Raw genomic sequence first — 14161 nt, 5'->3', positions numbered from 1 at the left:
GTCCTCAGCCAGGTTTGTAGAAGCTCCTGTTGAAAAAAGCTTTAACGGATTCAGTTTCTCCAACACTGAGTTTCCCAGAGCACTTTGAGGTTTGTTTACAAACTCTGATATATTTTCTCTTGGAGTTGTTTGTGTCTGAGGACATTGTGTCTTTGCACTGATTTGTGGTTGAGAATGTGAAGAACTGAATGTTTTTACTGGGTAATTTTCTACTGGAGATACCACAGCTACAGGAGCTGAACTAGTTGATTTAGGAATAAAGGAGAAAAGCCTTGTTATTCCAGATTGTGATGGTTGTGTAGATGGCTCTTGAGGAGTGGGGCCGGGCTGTTTGGCACTGCTACCAACTCTGTCAGTGATGGAGCTGAATAAGGAGCTCACAGCATTTTTCACACCTGAAATGCTCTGATCAGGAGGAGGTGTCTGGGATTTGGTTTCTCCTCCAGTATCCCTCGGCAAGCTATTTTGGTCATCTCCCAAAGAATCAGTTCTATTGCTACCCAAAGATGATAGCCTAGATTTGCTTGATTTGGGAAGGGAACCATACTTGCTTATTTCCTCCTCTTTTTCGGCAAGATATTCAGAAACCGTTTCAACCAGACACTGGAGCTCATCCATAGGGTCTACATATTCATCACTTGGCTCCTCCACAGGAGAGAGCACTGCCTCAGGTGCCCATCCGCCAGTTTTTCCTTTTACACTATTCTTCTCCCGAAAGCTGTGTGGACTGTCTATGTGGCCCCCATATGAATTAGAATGCCTGTCTTTACCATGACCTCTTGCTTTCCTTGGGTGAAAGACAATATCCTCAATGTCCTCCTCTGCTCCTGAGTAGTAGTGTGGGTCCTCAGAACTCTCAAACCTTGCCCTCAGTTTGGCATTTTGCTCTTCTTTGTATGCCACATAATTCTCCAACGTGTTGTCCAGATCATTTTTAGCCCACATCCTTGTCTTGTACAGAAGCCCATTCTTGTACGGCCTGAGGCATGATGCTGTAGGATCCTTCTCTTTCTGCATCTCTGCTACCCGCCGCATAAACAGCTCCCCTCTCTTCTCACGGAGCAGCGCTAGATCAGGGAGAAAAGCCTCCTCTTTTATATTCTCTGCCTCCCTACTGAGCAACCCTCCTGGGTCCCTTATCTTTTTCTTTCGCCGCCGGTCGATAGTGTCATAGCTATCGGGGTAGGTGGCAGGCAGAACACTGCGACTTGTAGAGCTGTGTGAGGGCTCAGGGTATGATCTTCCAATTTGAAGGATTACGCTGTCTTCCTCATCACTCAGGAAGTCACTGAGCCGAGGTTTGCTCTGCACTTTGTATCTGTTTTCCCAGTCCTCAACCCCCATGCCAGAATCTACAGGTATGATTCTGACCCTTCCTCTCTGGTTTAACAATCTAATTTGGGTTTAAGAGCAAGTTTGGACAAGGAGGCGAAAGGATGGGAAAGGAAAAAGAAAAGGAAACAGAAAAGAAGAAGCAAACAAATAAGAAGAAAACACGGCAAATAAAAAACAAGTTTAGCAGTAAAACAAATGCAAGCATTAAGTTGAAAGAAGATGTTAGTTCATGCAACTGAAAAACACACATACACACTTTTTAACTATTGCAATACAGTACATTATCTTCACAGGGACTTTCTTATGGTGGCTAAATTTGAAGTGTTTGTGCAATTACAATCATTACAGTGAAATTACAAAGCTAAACTAAATTGAACAAAACCCAGAACTTGCCAGGAAATGAAACTACTCTGTGTTCCATTAGGTGCGTGCGAGTGTCCATATGTTTGCCTGTGTGAGTTTAGATCTTTAGCCATGCTTATCCACATTTCAGCACTCACACTGCCACAGTGTTCATGAGGAGTGTGTGAATCACCAACACACTGCCCACATCCAACCAAGTATTTAATCACCAAGGAATGACATGCGTCTCTCACTGATCCGTTCCCTCCGTGTGTGACAGCAGGGATTGTGGGCTAAACCAAGTTCACAGCCGTTCAAATTACCGGGAAGTTTCCCCACTACAAACAAGAGCTATTATCTTTTCCTGGCTATAATCCCATTTCTCTTTGCTGATGTTAGAGAATTATCCGGATCAACTTCTTATCAATCCACACAGACAGATTTGCAGCAGCTTCACAGAGATGTTTTCCATGGCAATACACAGGAAAATGAATAAATAAATAAATTCCATCTTGGCCATTCTCCAAACTCTGAGGCCGTTTGTGTTACTGGACAGATTTTAATTCAAATCCTAATATCTGACAGTTGTGAACAACAATACTCTGATTGAAGAACTCCTAACTGAACACACTGAAGCACTGAGGACCGAACAAGTGACTGAATGTGTGTGTGTTTGTCTGTCTGTGTCTACCTGGTTCCTCTCTGGTCCCTGTAGTCCATTTCAAAACTCTGTACAGAGTCTGTGCAGGAGTCTGGGTGGTGCTGTGTTTGGGGGCCCATTGGGTATTGGTGCAAGGAGGAGTTGGGCTGAGCCGTTGTGTGGTAGCGCGGGGGCAAACTGTTACTTGTCTCACTGCGGTAGTCGCTATCACGGTCGTCCACGGCGCTGTCCTGGTCGTCCAGAGCTGCAACGGGCCATAACATGAACTAAGCATGCAATTCTTCCATGTACATGGGAAAAGCTTTCTTAAAAATCGAATTCTTTTATGAAAATTCCATATGAAAATACGAACAGCACCTGAAAGCTGATGCGTTTGGTTTTACTTGTCCCAGACAACACCATTAAGAAGAGGAGACGTAAACAGCTTTGGGTCAGGGGAGGTCAGGGAAGATGTTAGGGACGTTAGAGGTTAAGGATGCAATGCTCATGCCGGGTAACTTTACTGTTCATTTGACTGAAGACTAACCGGGCGCCTGCTGGTGGGGGAAGTTGAACTAAAGGGAGAGGTGAGAAGAGTAAAGGACCGTCCGATTTGTCTGATAACCCTGAGAGTAAATGTCAAGGTAAGATTTCAAATGGGTTTAGTTGAGGTAGACTGCCCCCTGTAGGCGTAGAGATGCAGCTGCACATTACAGCAAACCCCTCCACAAATGGTTAAGTCTGATGGATTTCCCGAATAATTGCTTAGGAGTCTTTCAGGAATAGAATGGGATAGAATGTTTTCATGGATTTCATGGATTTCCATATATTGAGTGTCGCGATGTAAACTAGGATATCAGCATAGAGCAGGTCTATAAATCATAAAAACATCCAGGGAAACGGAAAGAGGACGGGGTGTAGAGAAAGGCCAAGGGGGGGGGGGGGGTCAAGGTAGGAGTTCAATAATGTCAATAAGATGCATAGAAGCTTATTGATTAGTTATTGGGGAGCTTGGAGCATATGGACATGCAGAGAGCACTGAGGACTGGCCAGAGGGAAACTTTGGGAAGCCAAATAAAAGTCAGTATGATCTACATACTCAGTGTATCGGCCCATCCGAAATAGTTGCCTGGTAAGAGTGAAGGATTTAGAGATACAGTCAAGAGAGAGAGGAGAGGAAATACTGTCTATAGGTTCAACCATGCATTTGGGCTCTCTGGGGGATTTGTCAGAATGTGTTTCTACGATCTACAGTTCTAATGTGAAATGTAAAGGCTGCTTGATTAAGGGGATTCTGCCATCATAATCAAATCAAAATTAGAAGATATGACTTGAGGAAAGGAAATGGAGAAATGCCTCCACCTAGAGGACAACAAGTGTATAACATGTCCACTCACAGCACTGAGAGGCGGCAAACGGCAGTGGGTGACTTTGAACGTCATCCTGAAGTGGGTACTACAGAGGAGAGACAGAGAAAACACACGGAGGAGGGCGTGGAGTGTGTTATTCTGGTCCTCATGAGAGTCAGCACTCACTTAACCAACACACAGGTTTTGTCACTGATGCACTGATTGATTTGAGCTGAATGAAAGCAGTGAAATGTTGTTCTTCCACTTCACCTCGTCGTGGATCCTCATGGTATTGATGCGCTCCAGCTTGCCCGTCCAATACTGGGCCTCATCATCTGGGATGTCTGGCATCAAAATAGACACAAACATGTGAGATTATGCATGAGGTTACATCCGGTTCAAACATTGTATCGCAAGATGTCATCATAATACATTGATGCCTGTTTAATTTAGCATGAGCCTGAGGAAAAGGAGAAACAGCGGTACGTCAGAAGATAATGCAAAGATAAATGCCTTCTGTCGTCCACGGTTACACGCATTTGTTGTCTTATCATGACCCCTCTCCAAGTGTATCTAATACCTGTGTTATATCACCTCATGCTTACTCGCCACTCCCGCTTTTCAGAGGGATTTGTGCTGCTCAGTCTGCACACAGATGCACATTAAAGGCCACACACACACACACACACACACACACACACACACACACACACACACACACACACACACACACACACACACACACACACACACACACACACACACACACACACACACACACACACACAAAGGCCCGGGCTTCAAAGACACACAAACACACAGCTTTGGTGAATGGCACTGGTGGCACAGAGGGGCCGTGATGGACCGGCCCTCCTGCAGCCTTGAAAGGTCTCCTCTCCTCTTAGCACAGAGGAAGAGTCTCTCTCTCTCTCTCTCTCTCTCTCTCGCTCTCCACTCGCCGGAGCTTTAACTTTGATGCCTTTGATCGTACGGTCGGTTTGTGCAATGTAATCAGAGCTGGCAGCATTAAAAGGAACATTTTACCCTTCAGTCACAAAGAGGATTGAGTTCTCTCTCTCTCTCTCTGAGGAGGAGGAGGAGGAGAAGGGAAATGAAATGAAATGAAGAAGGAGTTTCAGACTCACCGAACGGCAGCTCAAAGCGAGTATCCAGCAGGACCTGGTGAGGAGTCGGGTTCTTGGTGCCGCATATCTCATCAGCCTTCATCAGGACCTCCTCGTCCAGGTAGATCCAGTCCCCCGAGCCCTCCTGGAATCACAAAGGTTTCAGGCCCTTTAATGGCTCAGAATCAGGTCACATTTCTGCCTTTTCAATATTCCACAGTGAGGATAGTATTCAGTCATGTCTGCTATCGTCCATCTCTCTAACCTCCTCTGATTGTCGGATATTCTTGAGGGGAATCCAGGCCGTCCCCATCATGGTGTCCCAGATGAGGCCTTTGTTCCACACCTCAACAAGGAGGCCCAGGTCCAACCGGTTGATCTCACTGGGGAAGCGTGAAATAAATGATTCAGGTATTGAGCAATATCATCTTCCAGATCAATATGAAATAAAAACATCAGTGGACAAAGGATGAGTGACAGATTCTATTCAATATTCCAATCAATTCACCCGTAAACCTCTGGAGGCTGGCAGGATATTTACTCTTCATTTGCTGATATAAAAGACAAATTAAATGGAAAACAAAGATGGAAAATGACTTCAGCCATTAATAAGACATTAGTATGAGGCCCGACTATGAACTGAGATCTTAATGTGTCAGTGTTTTAGCCGTCAGCATGCGTTTGAGCCTTGTTTGGCCTCGTGACACAAAGGGGCTCAGCAGCTCCATGGCAGCAGGAAAAAGGCCCATCCACTCTGAAAGAGGTGGCACCACAGGAGTATTTACATATTCTCATCTGCGGCACCTCACCGCTATCAGGAGCACAAACAAAAGGAGAGATGAGAGGGAAGATAATCAAAGAGAGCAGCTAATAGAGGGGAAATACTGGGGGAGGGAGGTCCTGTGTGTCAGGGAGAACAGGTGCAGAGACAAAAGGTTTCTAAACCACGCACAGAATAAATAACACCAATGTGTTACAGTGTGGTATCAATATGAAGCAGTGAGGTCTTCAGCTATGTCTTGTTTTGGTTGTGAATTACTGTAGATTTGCTTATTCGGTCTTATCTCTCAGAGGACTTTGGTCTTTGAGCGTTCCACTTGTTTTGTCCGGCACAAACTGCGGAAATTAGCAGTAAATAAGCCAAGCAATTAGCACTTGTCCATATGGTAACACTCCAGGAGAACAGTCCTACTTGTTGCTCTTCATAATATCTCAAATGTGTACAGGAGCTCTAGTGTTCCAAAATGAAAGACATCCTTCAAACTACAAACATGGACCTTATGGAAATACGAATGCAAATGTGCTGATTTACATGAAATAGTTTCTCCTCCTGAGTGCACAGCTACATGACACAACTTTCACAAAAACAACTCTAAATTCTTGTACTAACATCATGAAACTTCAGCTCTGTTGTTGAAAAGTAAACAGCTATAAGTGTGACAGTTATTAGTATTTCAATTTCCCTCCATGATGATCTGTGAGCATTTGTCAGCATGTTTTGTGTAACAGGTGGCGCTGCACACCGGCTGCATGCAGTAATGAATGATGTATTCTTTGGAATCACACTTGGGAAGCACCTCATTAATGGGCAGCAGGAGGAAGAAGGTCTGGAAAAACAAACACGGCTACAATGACGGAGTTCACTAAAGACAAACAACCACACACACAACAAGGTGCTGGCTCTGCCGTCACCATAGATACCTCTGCACGAGGAAATTAAACCAATGAATTACAAGGAAATGAGCCGCAGCCGTGTCACTCCTGTCTTTGATCCAGAGTTCAAATGAGCTCAGCGGGAAAAACCTTCTCGGAATACATTTCCTCCCCTAAAGGTCAAACCTATGAAAGATAACCACCTTAAAGAAATAGGTCAACATTCTAGTGTGCCAAGTTTGCCTTCATTTGTTTACAAGCTGAGGCATTGGAGTCTTGTAAGCCGCAAAGCCTTGTCTTCACGGTCCCACCCTGAACATGAGCGTCTGTCGCCACATATTGACTTACAACATGAAATCCTGCTCCCAGCACGGCTGGTACCCCCGCACAGTGATCGTGGTGCTTTTGACATTCTGCACCTTCAGGGTCACGTAGCTGTTGAACTTGTCTGAAAAAAAAGAAGAAGAAGAGGGAGATCAGGAGTGAGTGAAGAGCCGGAGAGTCAATAGAGCTCATGATAGAGTTCATCTGCAGGGTCAATAATCAGATCAGAGACACACACACACACACACACACACACACACACACACACACACACACACACACACACACACACACACACACACACACACACACACACACACACACACACACACACACACACACACGCACGTAAAGGCCTCAGGATACAGTTTTGTGTGAGAGTTTCCCATATTGTGGTTATGGATTTTGGGGGCGGGGCTTAACAAAATCTTTACCTGGGAAAGAACACTCGCACACACTTTGTTCAGTGATCAGTCAGGTGTGTTTGGGTGAAACCTTTGGCTGGTTTTGTGGTTGTCATTCACACACACACACACACGCGCATGCACGCGCACGCGCACACACACACACACACACACACACACACACACACACACACACACACACACACACACACACACACACACACACACACACACACACACACACACACACACACACACACACACACACACACACACACACACAGTCTCGTGAGCACAACATGCGTCACTCAGCCTGTGTACCCACGTCTGTGATGTACAGCTTTGGTTACAAGTGTATTAACATTGGAGCGGAGCCAAACCCCTGTGCGTCTCTGTACAGACGCAAAAGGAGATCAGTCAAATCTTCCACTGCCGCTGGACACCGCCCACCTTTACGGCACCGGCTGCTGTGCTTTCAGTCACAAAGATGATACTGGGTCAGATCTTACTGGGTTCTCACTTCGGAAATCAAATCTTCCAGCATTCCAGCTCTGGCTTGTATTCAGACACACTCCTCTATCCCACCAGTTTGCATGCAAATGTAAGGAAAGCTGTGTGTAAATGAGGCTTTAGTAGGGGGTTACTCTCTCTCTCCAGCTCTCCTTCTTCACATACACACTCTGTTTACTGTCCAAACTTCCTTAAAGACTATTAAAGACTCTGTTCTGATGCACACTGAGGCCCTAACAGTCACCGGGCCGGTTCCACTGACGGAAACAATGACACCAGTAGCTCTCATGTGACTGAAAAGAGGCAAAAACTCCCTTTTCTTTAGAGTCAAGCCAAACCAGGCCACACCACGAAACTGACCCTGTTAATCTCATTCAGCAGATATAGAGCCGTATGCTCACACACAAACATAGCCTGTACATGTGGAGTCTCATTATTGCTTGCTGTAAAAGAACACCGATGTAAACAGTAAACAGTAAATCAGGAATGGATCATGATGGTCTGTGAGTCCCCTAAGCCAGAGCTCTGGGACAAGAGGGGTGGGGGTCGGGGGATTGGGATTAGACGGCCACCACTTTTCATTTTCAGCATTAGGGCGACGGCACGTGGACGCGGGCGAGCCGATGTGTTTGATATGATGATAACTCCTACAAGCTAGCAGCGTCGCCTCAGTGACCTCCTCAGAGGAGCTAAGGGGAGGAGCTTAGACTGGAGACACCGAGATGTGTCCAGGTTGAGATACATGAACATACAAAGGAGCCACATTGTCTACTTTTAGGCAGAAAGAAGTGAAATAGTGCTTCTACCCATTTACTTTGTGCCTTCAGAATAACAGAGATGGATTTATGAATGAAGCCAATGTCCTTTTCTTACTATTGATAACTATTTTCCCATGAAAAGACATAGAAAAGATCAAGAAAAAGACTGGTAATGATTGAATTTGTCCTCCTCCATCAGTCTAGACAGATTGTTTCATTTCAATGACATTAATTGAAGTGAAAACTCTCAAAGCATGAAGGTGTGTGTATAGAAATGAGATTAAACCTGATAGAGTTTGTAGAACTGTCCAGCTGTTAGAGTCACAGTCGGGGCAATGAGGTACTTTTTTATTTGATTACTGAGAAGTGCACACACACACTTGCGTTTGACTTGTGGGAAATGAAAGCCGGACATCAGCTGTTCTTTTGTGCCGTCACCTGACGACAACAAACAAAGATTTGCTGGTTTCCACAGCAACATTTTGGAACATTTACTTTGCAGCTTACCTTTCAAACTGCAGCCAGATAAGTCAACATATCTCTTGACACAACCAGACTTCAAACAGTTGACAGATGGGTGTCTTAGGGACATTTATTGACACACAGACGCAATATAAATAAAGATTAGTGGAGGCCCAACTAAAGCCCGTTTCTCTGGTGTGCTTCTGTGTGGGTTCTGAGGGTTCTGAGGGTTCTGAGTGACACAACCCAGGCCTGATTAGTGACTCAAGAGGACAGTATGGACATAATACAGGCGTTATTACAAAGGAGCCTGGGGGACGCTCAAGCCTTTCCGTAATTAGATAGTCTATGCCTTGTGCCACACTTGGGCCGGCTCCCATGAATAGGGGAGAGGAGGAGATAAGGGAGGAGGATGGATTAGATCAGAGCCACTTAGAGGCTGTGGGCTCTTTACAGGACATGCTTTCTGTGATAGCATCTACATTATTTGGAGAGGAAACAGCAATAACGGCTTGGAAATACACGGAGCATACGGTCCAACACACAATCATCTGCCTTTACTTACACTATACGACCTTAAGCAAACCCATACCTGAGCTGACAGCGCTGGGCAGGGTTGACCTCATTTTCATTTCGCTAACACAACACAACTCACTCAGCACAATGCAGCTTCCTGTCACAACAGGACCACACACATTTCATGTAGACAACTGACATTACCACAACCAACATCTCATCTCTCAATTGACAAGGCTTAATCGCATTTGTGCGTCAATTGGCAGCGTATAGAGTGCATATATACGCAGAGAGTGAAAGCACATGAAGCACACATGCCCCTAGGTTATCCTGACCAGGAATCAGTGGAAGAGGATTGTGGGAAGATGCAGCTTGATAATGTTCAGAGAATGGTCTCTTGGTCTAACCCACTCACCCTCAATGTCTCAGTCAAGCATCTTCATTCATTATTGATTGATGATGAGTTTTTAACTAGTCAGGAAAACACAAGACGGCGGAAGATTGACATTTAAAATTCAGAGCATTTATCAATGTTGCATGTAATGGAAGACAGTAAACCAACTGGAGACTTTAGAAGGTGAACTCAATCTGTACAGGATATGTATTTGTTCTCCACTGTCATTGGTCTAGAGATAGAAACTCTGGGGGCAAGCAGGCCTGGTCACACACCTTTTTATCAGGGCTCAGTTTCCCGTGACTAGCAGGAGAGTCAGACAGCTGGACCATGGCCCATTCAAGGACACATTACACTCTACCCACAGTCTCTTAAAAACCACATGATGGTAAAGTCAAAGCAAAGTCTGAACGCTGTCCAACTCAAGGTGTGGTGAAGCCGCAGTGCAAACACACGGCACATCACACACACCTGCCTTCTGTCAACTTTCAAAGTCTCTTCGAAGAAGTCACATGGCTCCTCATGCAAAGTAGGATAAGGTGATGAGGGCAGAGCAGCAGACGAGAAGCATGGCAGGCTTTCAAATGAATGGCATGACTTTGAATAAATGGAAAAGAGGTCATTCCCTCAGTGAGCCTGTCTCTTCTTTGAAGGGTGTTTCCCACAAGAAAGAGGAACTACTAAGTCCTTATGGCCCACTAATCATTCTGTCACTGAAGGGCTAACAAATCATAGACATACAGTAAAGAACTCGGACAATGCAGGAAGACAAGAACAGGGGGTCGCAAGCTCAACTGATGCTGGATTGTTTAGGTCTGATTATATATTGGTATTTGAGAGAGGAAACTAAATTCTGAGGCCTACATCAGTTGTTTTATGGAACTAAACTCCAGTACTAAACACCACACTATGGTATCTACAGAACAAAGTGGTATTTATCATCAGATATCATCATCAGTAGTCAATCCCCAACTTTCCTCAATGAACCCCGGGGTCAGCTGAGGTCTTTGACAGAATGACAGTGAAACATCAGCAGTGGGGTTTAAGCCTGTGTGACTTAGTGTCACTCTGCGGTTGCCAGAAGCGTCACAGGGTTTAAGCGTAGGCGTCAGGATTAAGACCTGAGGTATTTGCTTAGGTGGAGGACATTAGGATTTAAATTTAACAGCCACTGATCTGAGCCCACCTGAGTAAGGCCTGGCCTGGGAGGAGACAGGATTACGCGTTCAGTGACTAGTCAGAATATGACTGACTAACCCACAAGAGACAAGTGGTGCCGGTGACACAGTGCCCACGGCCGTGAATTAGAGCCAGAGAGCGCCAGAATCAAGTTAGAGCACCTGAACCATCCACTGTCTCATTTCAGTCAGCTTTTCCTCACCCGATGTTCTTCACCAGGAAGTTCATGACACTACAAGTCATGTGCATGAAGCAAAATCCATCCAGGTGCAATAAATGTTAACTAACTAAAGAAGAAATAGGATTTTGTGGAAGATTCCGATTGTAAACATGTGGGATCATGTGGTCTGGGACTTTGAGAAAATGCTTCTAGACATTTCAACAACACTCTGAGGAGAATACATATGAACGCAATACAGCTTTGTGTTATAAAGAGCACTCACCTGTAGATCCTTGCAGTTTGGCCTTTTTCACTGAAAGACAAAACAAAAACAACAATAAGGACCGTTGAAATAGAAATATGCCCCCATATATGGTCATGACGAACTAAAACCATTAAGAGCTGATGCCTTCATACACATGCATACAAAGTGACCATGAGTCACGGCACACAAAGCTCACAAACACATCAACAGTTCACCGCTGTGTCACTTGTGAGAGCGGCAAACACAAAGCAAACAAGTGACCTGTTCATAGACGCTCCACTCCAACTTTCATCAAAATAGAAGCTACAGTTCCTCCTGTCGCTCGTGTCCTGTTTGTTACAGGATCTGTTTTTATGCCCTGTCTTGTTTTTGTCTCTAATCTGTATCGGCAATGAGTTCCTTCTTATACAGGCAAACCACGACTGATTATTGATTGTGAGGAGCGCATTAGGACGAACAACAATGCCTTTTATCTGGAAAAATATCCTTTATTTGAATTGGAAATTTCAACTAGCCCTCATTATTAACAAACACAGGCACAAGCACAACAGGTGGGCGCTCACAGACACACAAACACAAAGGCACAGGGCTGACTGAGGCAGATGGTTGGTCAGATAAAATTCTAAATACGTGGCGGCTGCGGCGGCCACATTTCCCTCTGACCTCAACATTTTGGATTTTCGCAGCAAAACCAGATTGCTTTGTGCATAGTTTTATTTTTAGCCGCTTCCATCTTTAGCTCTTTGCTGCATCTATACAATAACAGTTATGGGATTATGGAGCGCTTTGGAGGGGATTAATTGTGATTGCTGTGGCGGTGTTTTGTGTCGGGGCGTACGACCTACAAAACCTCTGGAGCCTAAGATGGCAGATGGGCAGGACTGGAGGATGGGAGCACAGAATCACGTTTTCATATTTCCATCCAATTTTTATAGGTTTTCCTCTTTGTGCGCTGGAAAAAATCCCAACTGTGTGGAAGAGGGAAGTGCTTATGTTTCCCCCCTTCGGTTGAGAATATTATTCTAGATTACGCAACTAAATCGTCATAAATCAGAGCTGTGTACATTTACCAAAGGGATAAAACACAGAAATCCCAGCACATTGTCTTCTGTCTTTCTTTTTACTGGGTAGGAAAAACAAACAAGGATTATTCATCACATCTTACCAAGTGTTTCCTGCTTTAAACAAGAAGCGGAAACGCAGCAGTGGAAACAATGAGAGGGAAGGAGGGGAGCGTGACTGTGGGATTGTTTTTTTTCTTTCCATGAGGTTTTTTCCAGCCCTGTGACCGTCCCTTTGTCTGTCTGGCACTTGAGTCTTATGTACCGAGCTGCAGGGGAATATTTAAGGCTGCTGTGCACGAGAGCAGAGGGCGATAAACCAGGGGGGTCGTCATGGTGGAAACTGATGCTAATCATATGGTGCCATTTAGCTCAGCTTTAGTTTGGTGGGGTCAGCTGTAGAACGACCCTCACAGGATGCTGCTCTACATGCTCACACCCTGCTCCTTCCTTGTGTTCCCTCCATTACAAACAAAGCCTACAGCTGCAGGTTTAATGTCCATATAAACCAACATTGACGGTGTTTGTCTTAATCTAAAGGAAAACAAAGACAACATTGTATCTCATTGGAAATCCATCAGCGGCGTTGTAGCTTTATAAGACTGTATAAACACTCTGGTAGTGGGGAAACCCTGAAGTCAACAGCTGGATGATGGATTGAACCTTTATAAGCAACAAACTCCTATGACATCTAATGTGATTGTAATGATTTCTATTCTGATACGTTTCCCTTCAGCTTGGTTCTGATTACTTCCAGTGTGACCCGTTGATACGTTTGGTTGATTGATGAGCCTTTAGGTTAAAGGCCACAGGCTGCTACAGCTGCTGGTGAGGTCTACTTTCACTGTTGATCTAAGGTGCACAAGCACACGGGGACCGACCACAAGCTGGATATCTGTTGTGCAAATACGCATTACAAGATAGGAAGAAAGTAGATTTGTTCCATTTTCAGAGTCGTGCTTTTGTTGGCAACCTCATTCAAACATGAAAATGAAAAGGCAGCCGCAACATTTGTACATTCTGATTGGATTGTCGAGTATTAATGCCACCCTGTTTGAGAGATTTGGAATGCGGAATCAATTCTGCAACTTTACAAAACAAGTTCACTCAGAAGCTACGAGAACATGGATGAAGGTAGGAAGAGACCGGAATCAGCCACTTCTCTGGGCGGCAGTATACATGTACTTTGTGATCAGGTGGAGCTTGTGTCAAAGAGGGAGAGAGAGGGAGAGAGAGAGAGACAGAGAGAGAGAGAGAGAGAGAGAGAGAGAAACAGATGGCCAGGGGATTACTCCTACAATCTCTAAGCGCTCTCCCCGTCTCTCTCTCACTCATAATTCCACTACTGCCTGCTACACTCCGTTTGCCTGCAGTTTGTTGTTTTTGAGCTCTCGCCTCCTCCATCATCCCTTATTCAGCAGAGTCCATCCATTTTAAGTGATGTTTTCCTCTCAATTTCCCCTGACACATATCAAATTACAGCTGTTTTTGTAGCAGAGCCGACGACAAACAAACAATTTAATCATGTATGCAATGTACACTGAGTTCATGGTGTGGATGCACTTCTGCCGTAAAGAGACCGTGTCAATGTTTGCAACAGAACTCTAGAGCTCACCTGACTGTTTGTCATCAGCTGAATCAGTGGACAAATGGTGCCATGATTCATGACACGAGTTGAACATCCC

General features: G+C 44.9%; 2 protein-coding genes across 2 annotated transcripts in view; one reads left to right on the top strand and one right to left on the bottom strand.

The window, feature by feature from the left end:
• The window catches only part of LOC143009957 (phospholipase A2-like), a 124681-nt gene that overhangs the window by 48385 nt on the left and 62135 nt on the right, over positions 1 to 14161 (top strand). The gene's annotated exons all lie outside the window — the stretch shown is intronic.
• LOC143009953 (protein unc-13 homolog B-like) overlaps positions 1 to 14161 on the bottom strand; it is a 50425-nt gene that overhangs the window by 33531 nt on the left and 2733 nt on the right. The window contains exons 2-8 of the mRNA XM_076162050.1: positions 11434 to 11463; positions 6792 to 6891; positions 5056 to 5173; positions 4812 to 4935; positions 3937 to 4010; positions 3715 to 3772; positions 2369 to 2582 (exon numbers count right to left, since the gene is read on the bottom strand). Coding sequence (XP_076018165.1) covers positions 2369 to 2582; positions 3715 to 3772; positions 3937 to 4010; positions 4812 to 4935; positions 5056 to 5173; positions 6792 to 6891; positions 11434 to 11463 — 718 coding nt within the window. The remainder of the gene's footprint in view (positions 1 to 2368; positions 2583 to 3714; positions 3773 to 3936; positions 4011 to 4811; positions 4936 to 5055; positions 5174 to 6791; positions 6892 to 11433; positions 11464 to 14161) is intronic.

The sequence above is a fragment of the Genypterus blacodes genome, unplaced genomic scaffold, assembly GCF_046128005.1.
Source record: "Genypterus blacodes isolate CSIRO-AG114 ecotype Tasmania unplaced genomic scaffold, CSIRO-AGI_Gbla_v1 ptg000119l_1, whole genome shotgun sequence".
Lineage (NCBI taxonomy): Eukaryota > Metazoa > Chordata > Actinopteri > Ophidiiformes > Ophidiidae > Genypterus > Genypterus blacodes.
Note: the sequence above shows the minus strand (reverse complement) of the source record. Positions and strands in the feature narration are given on the sequence as shown.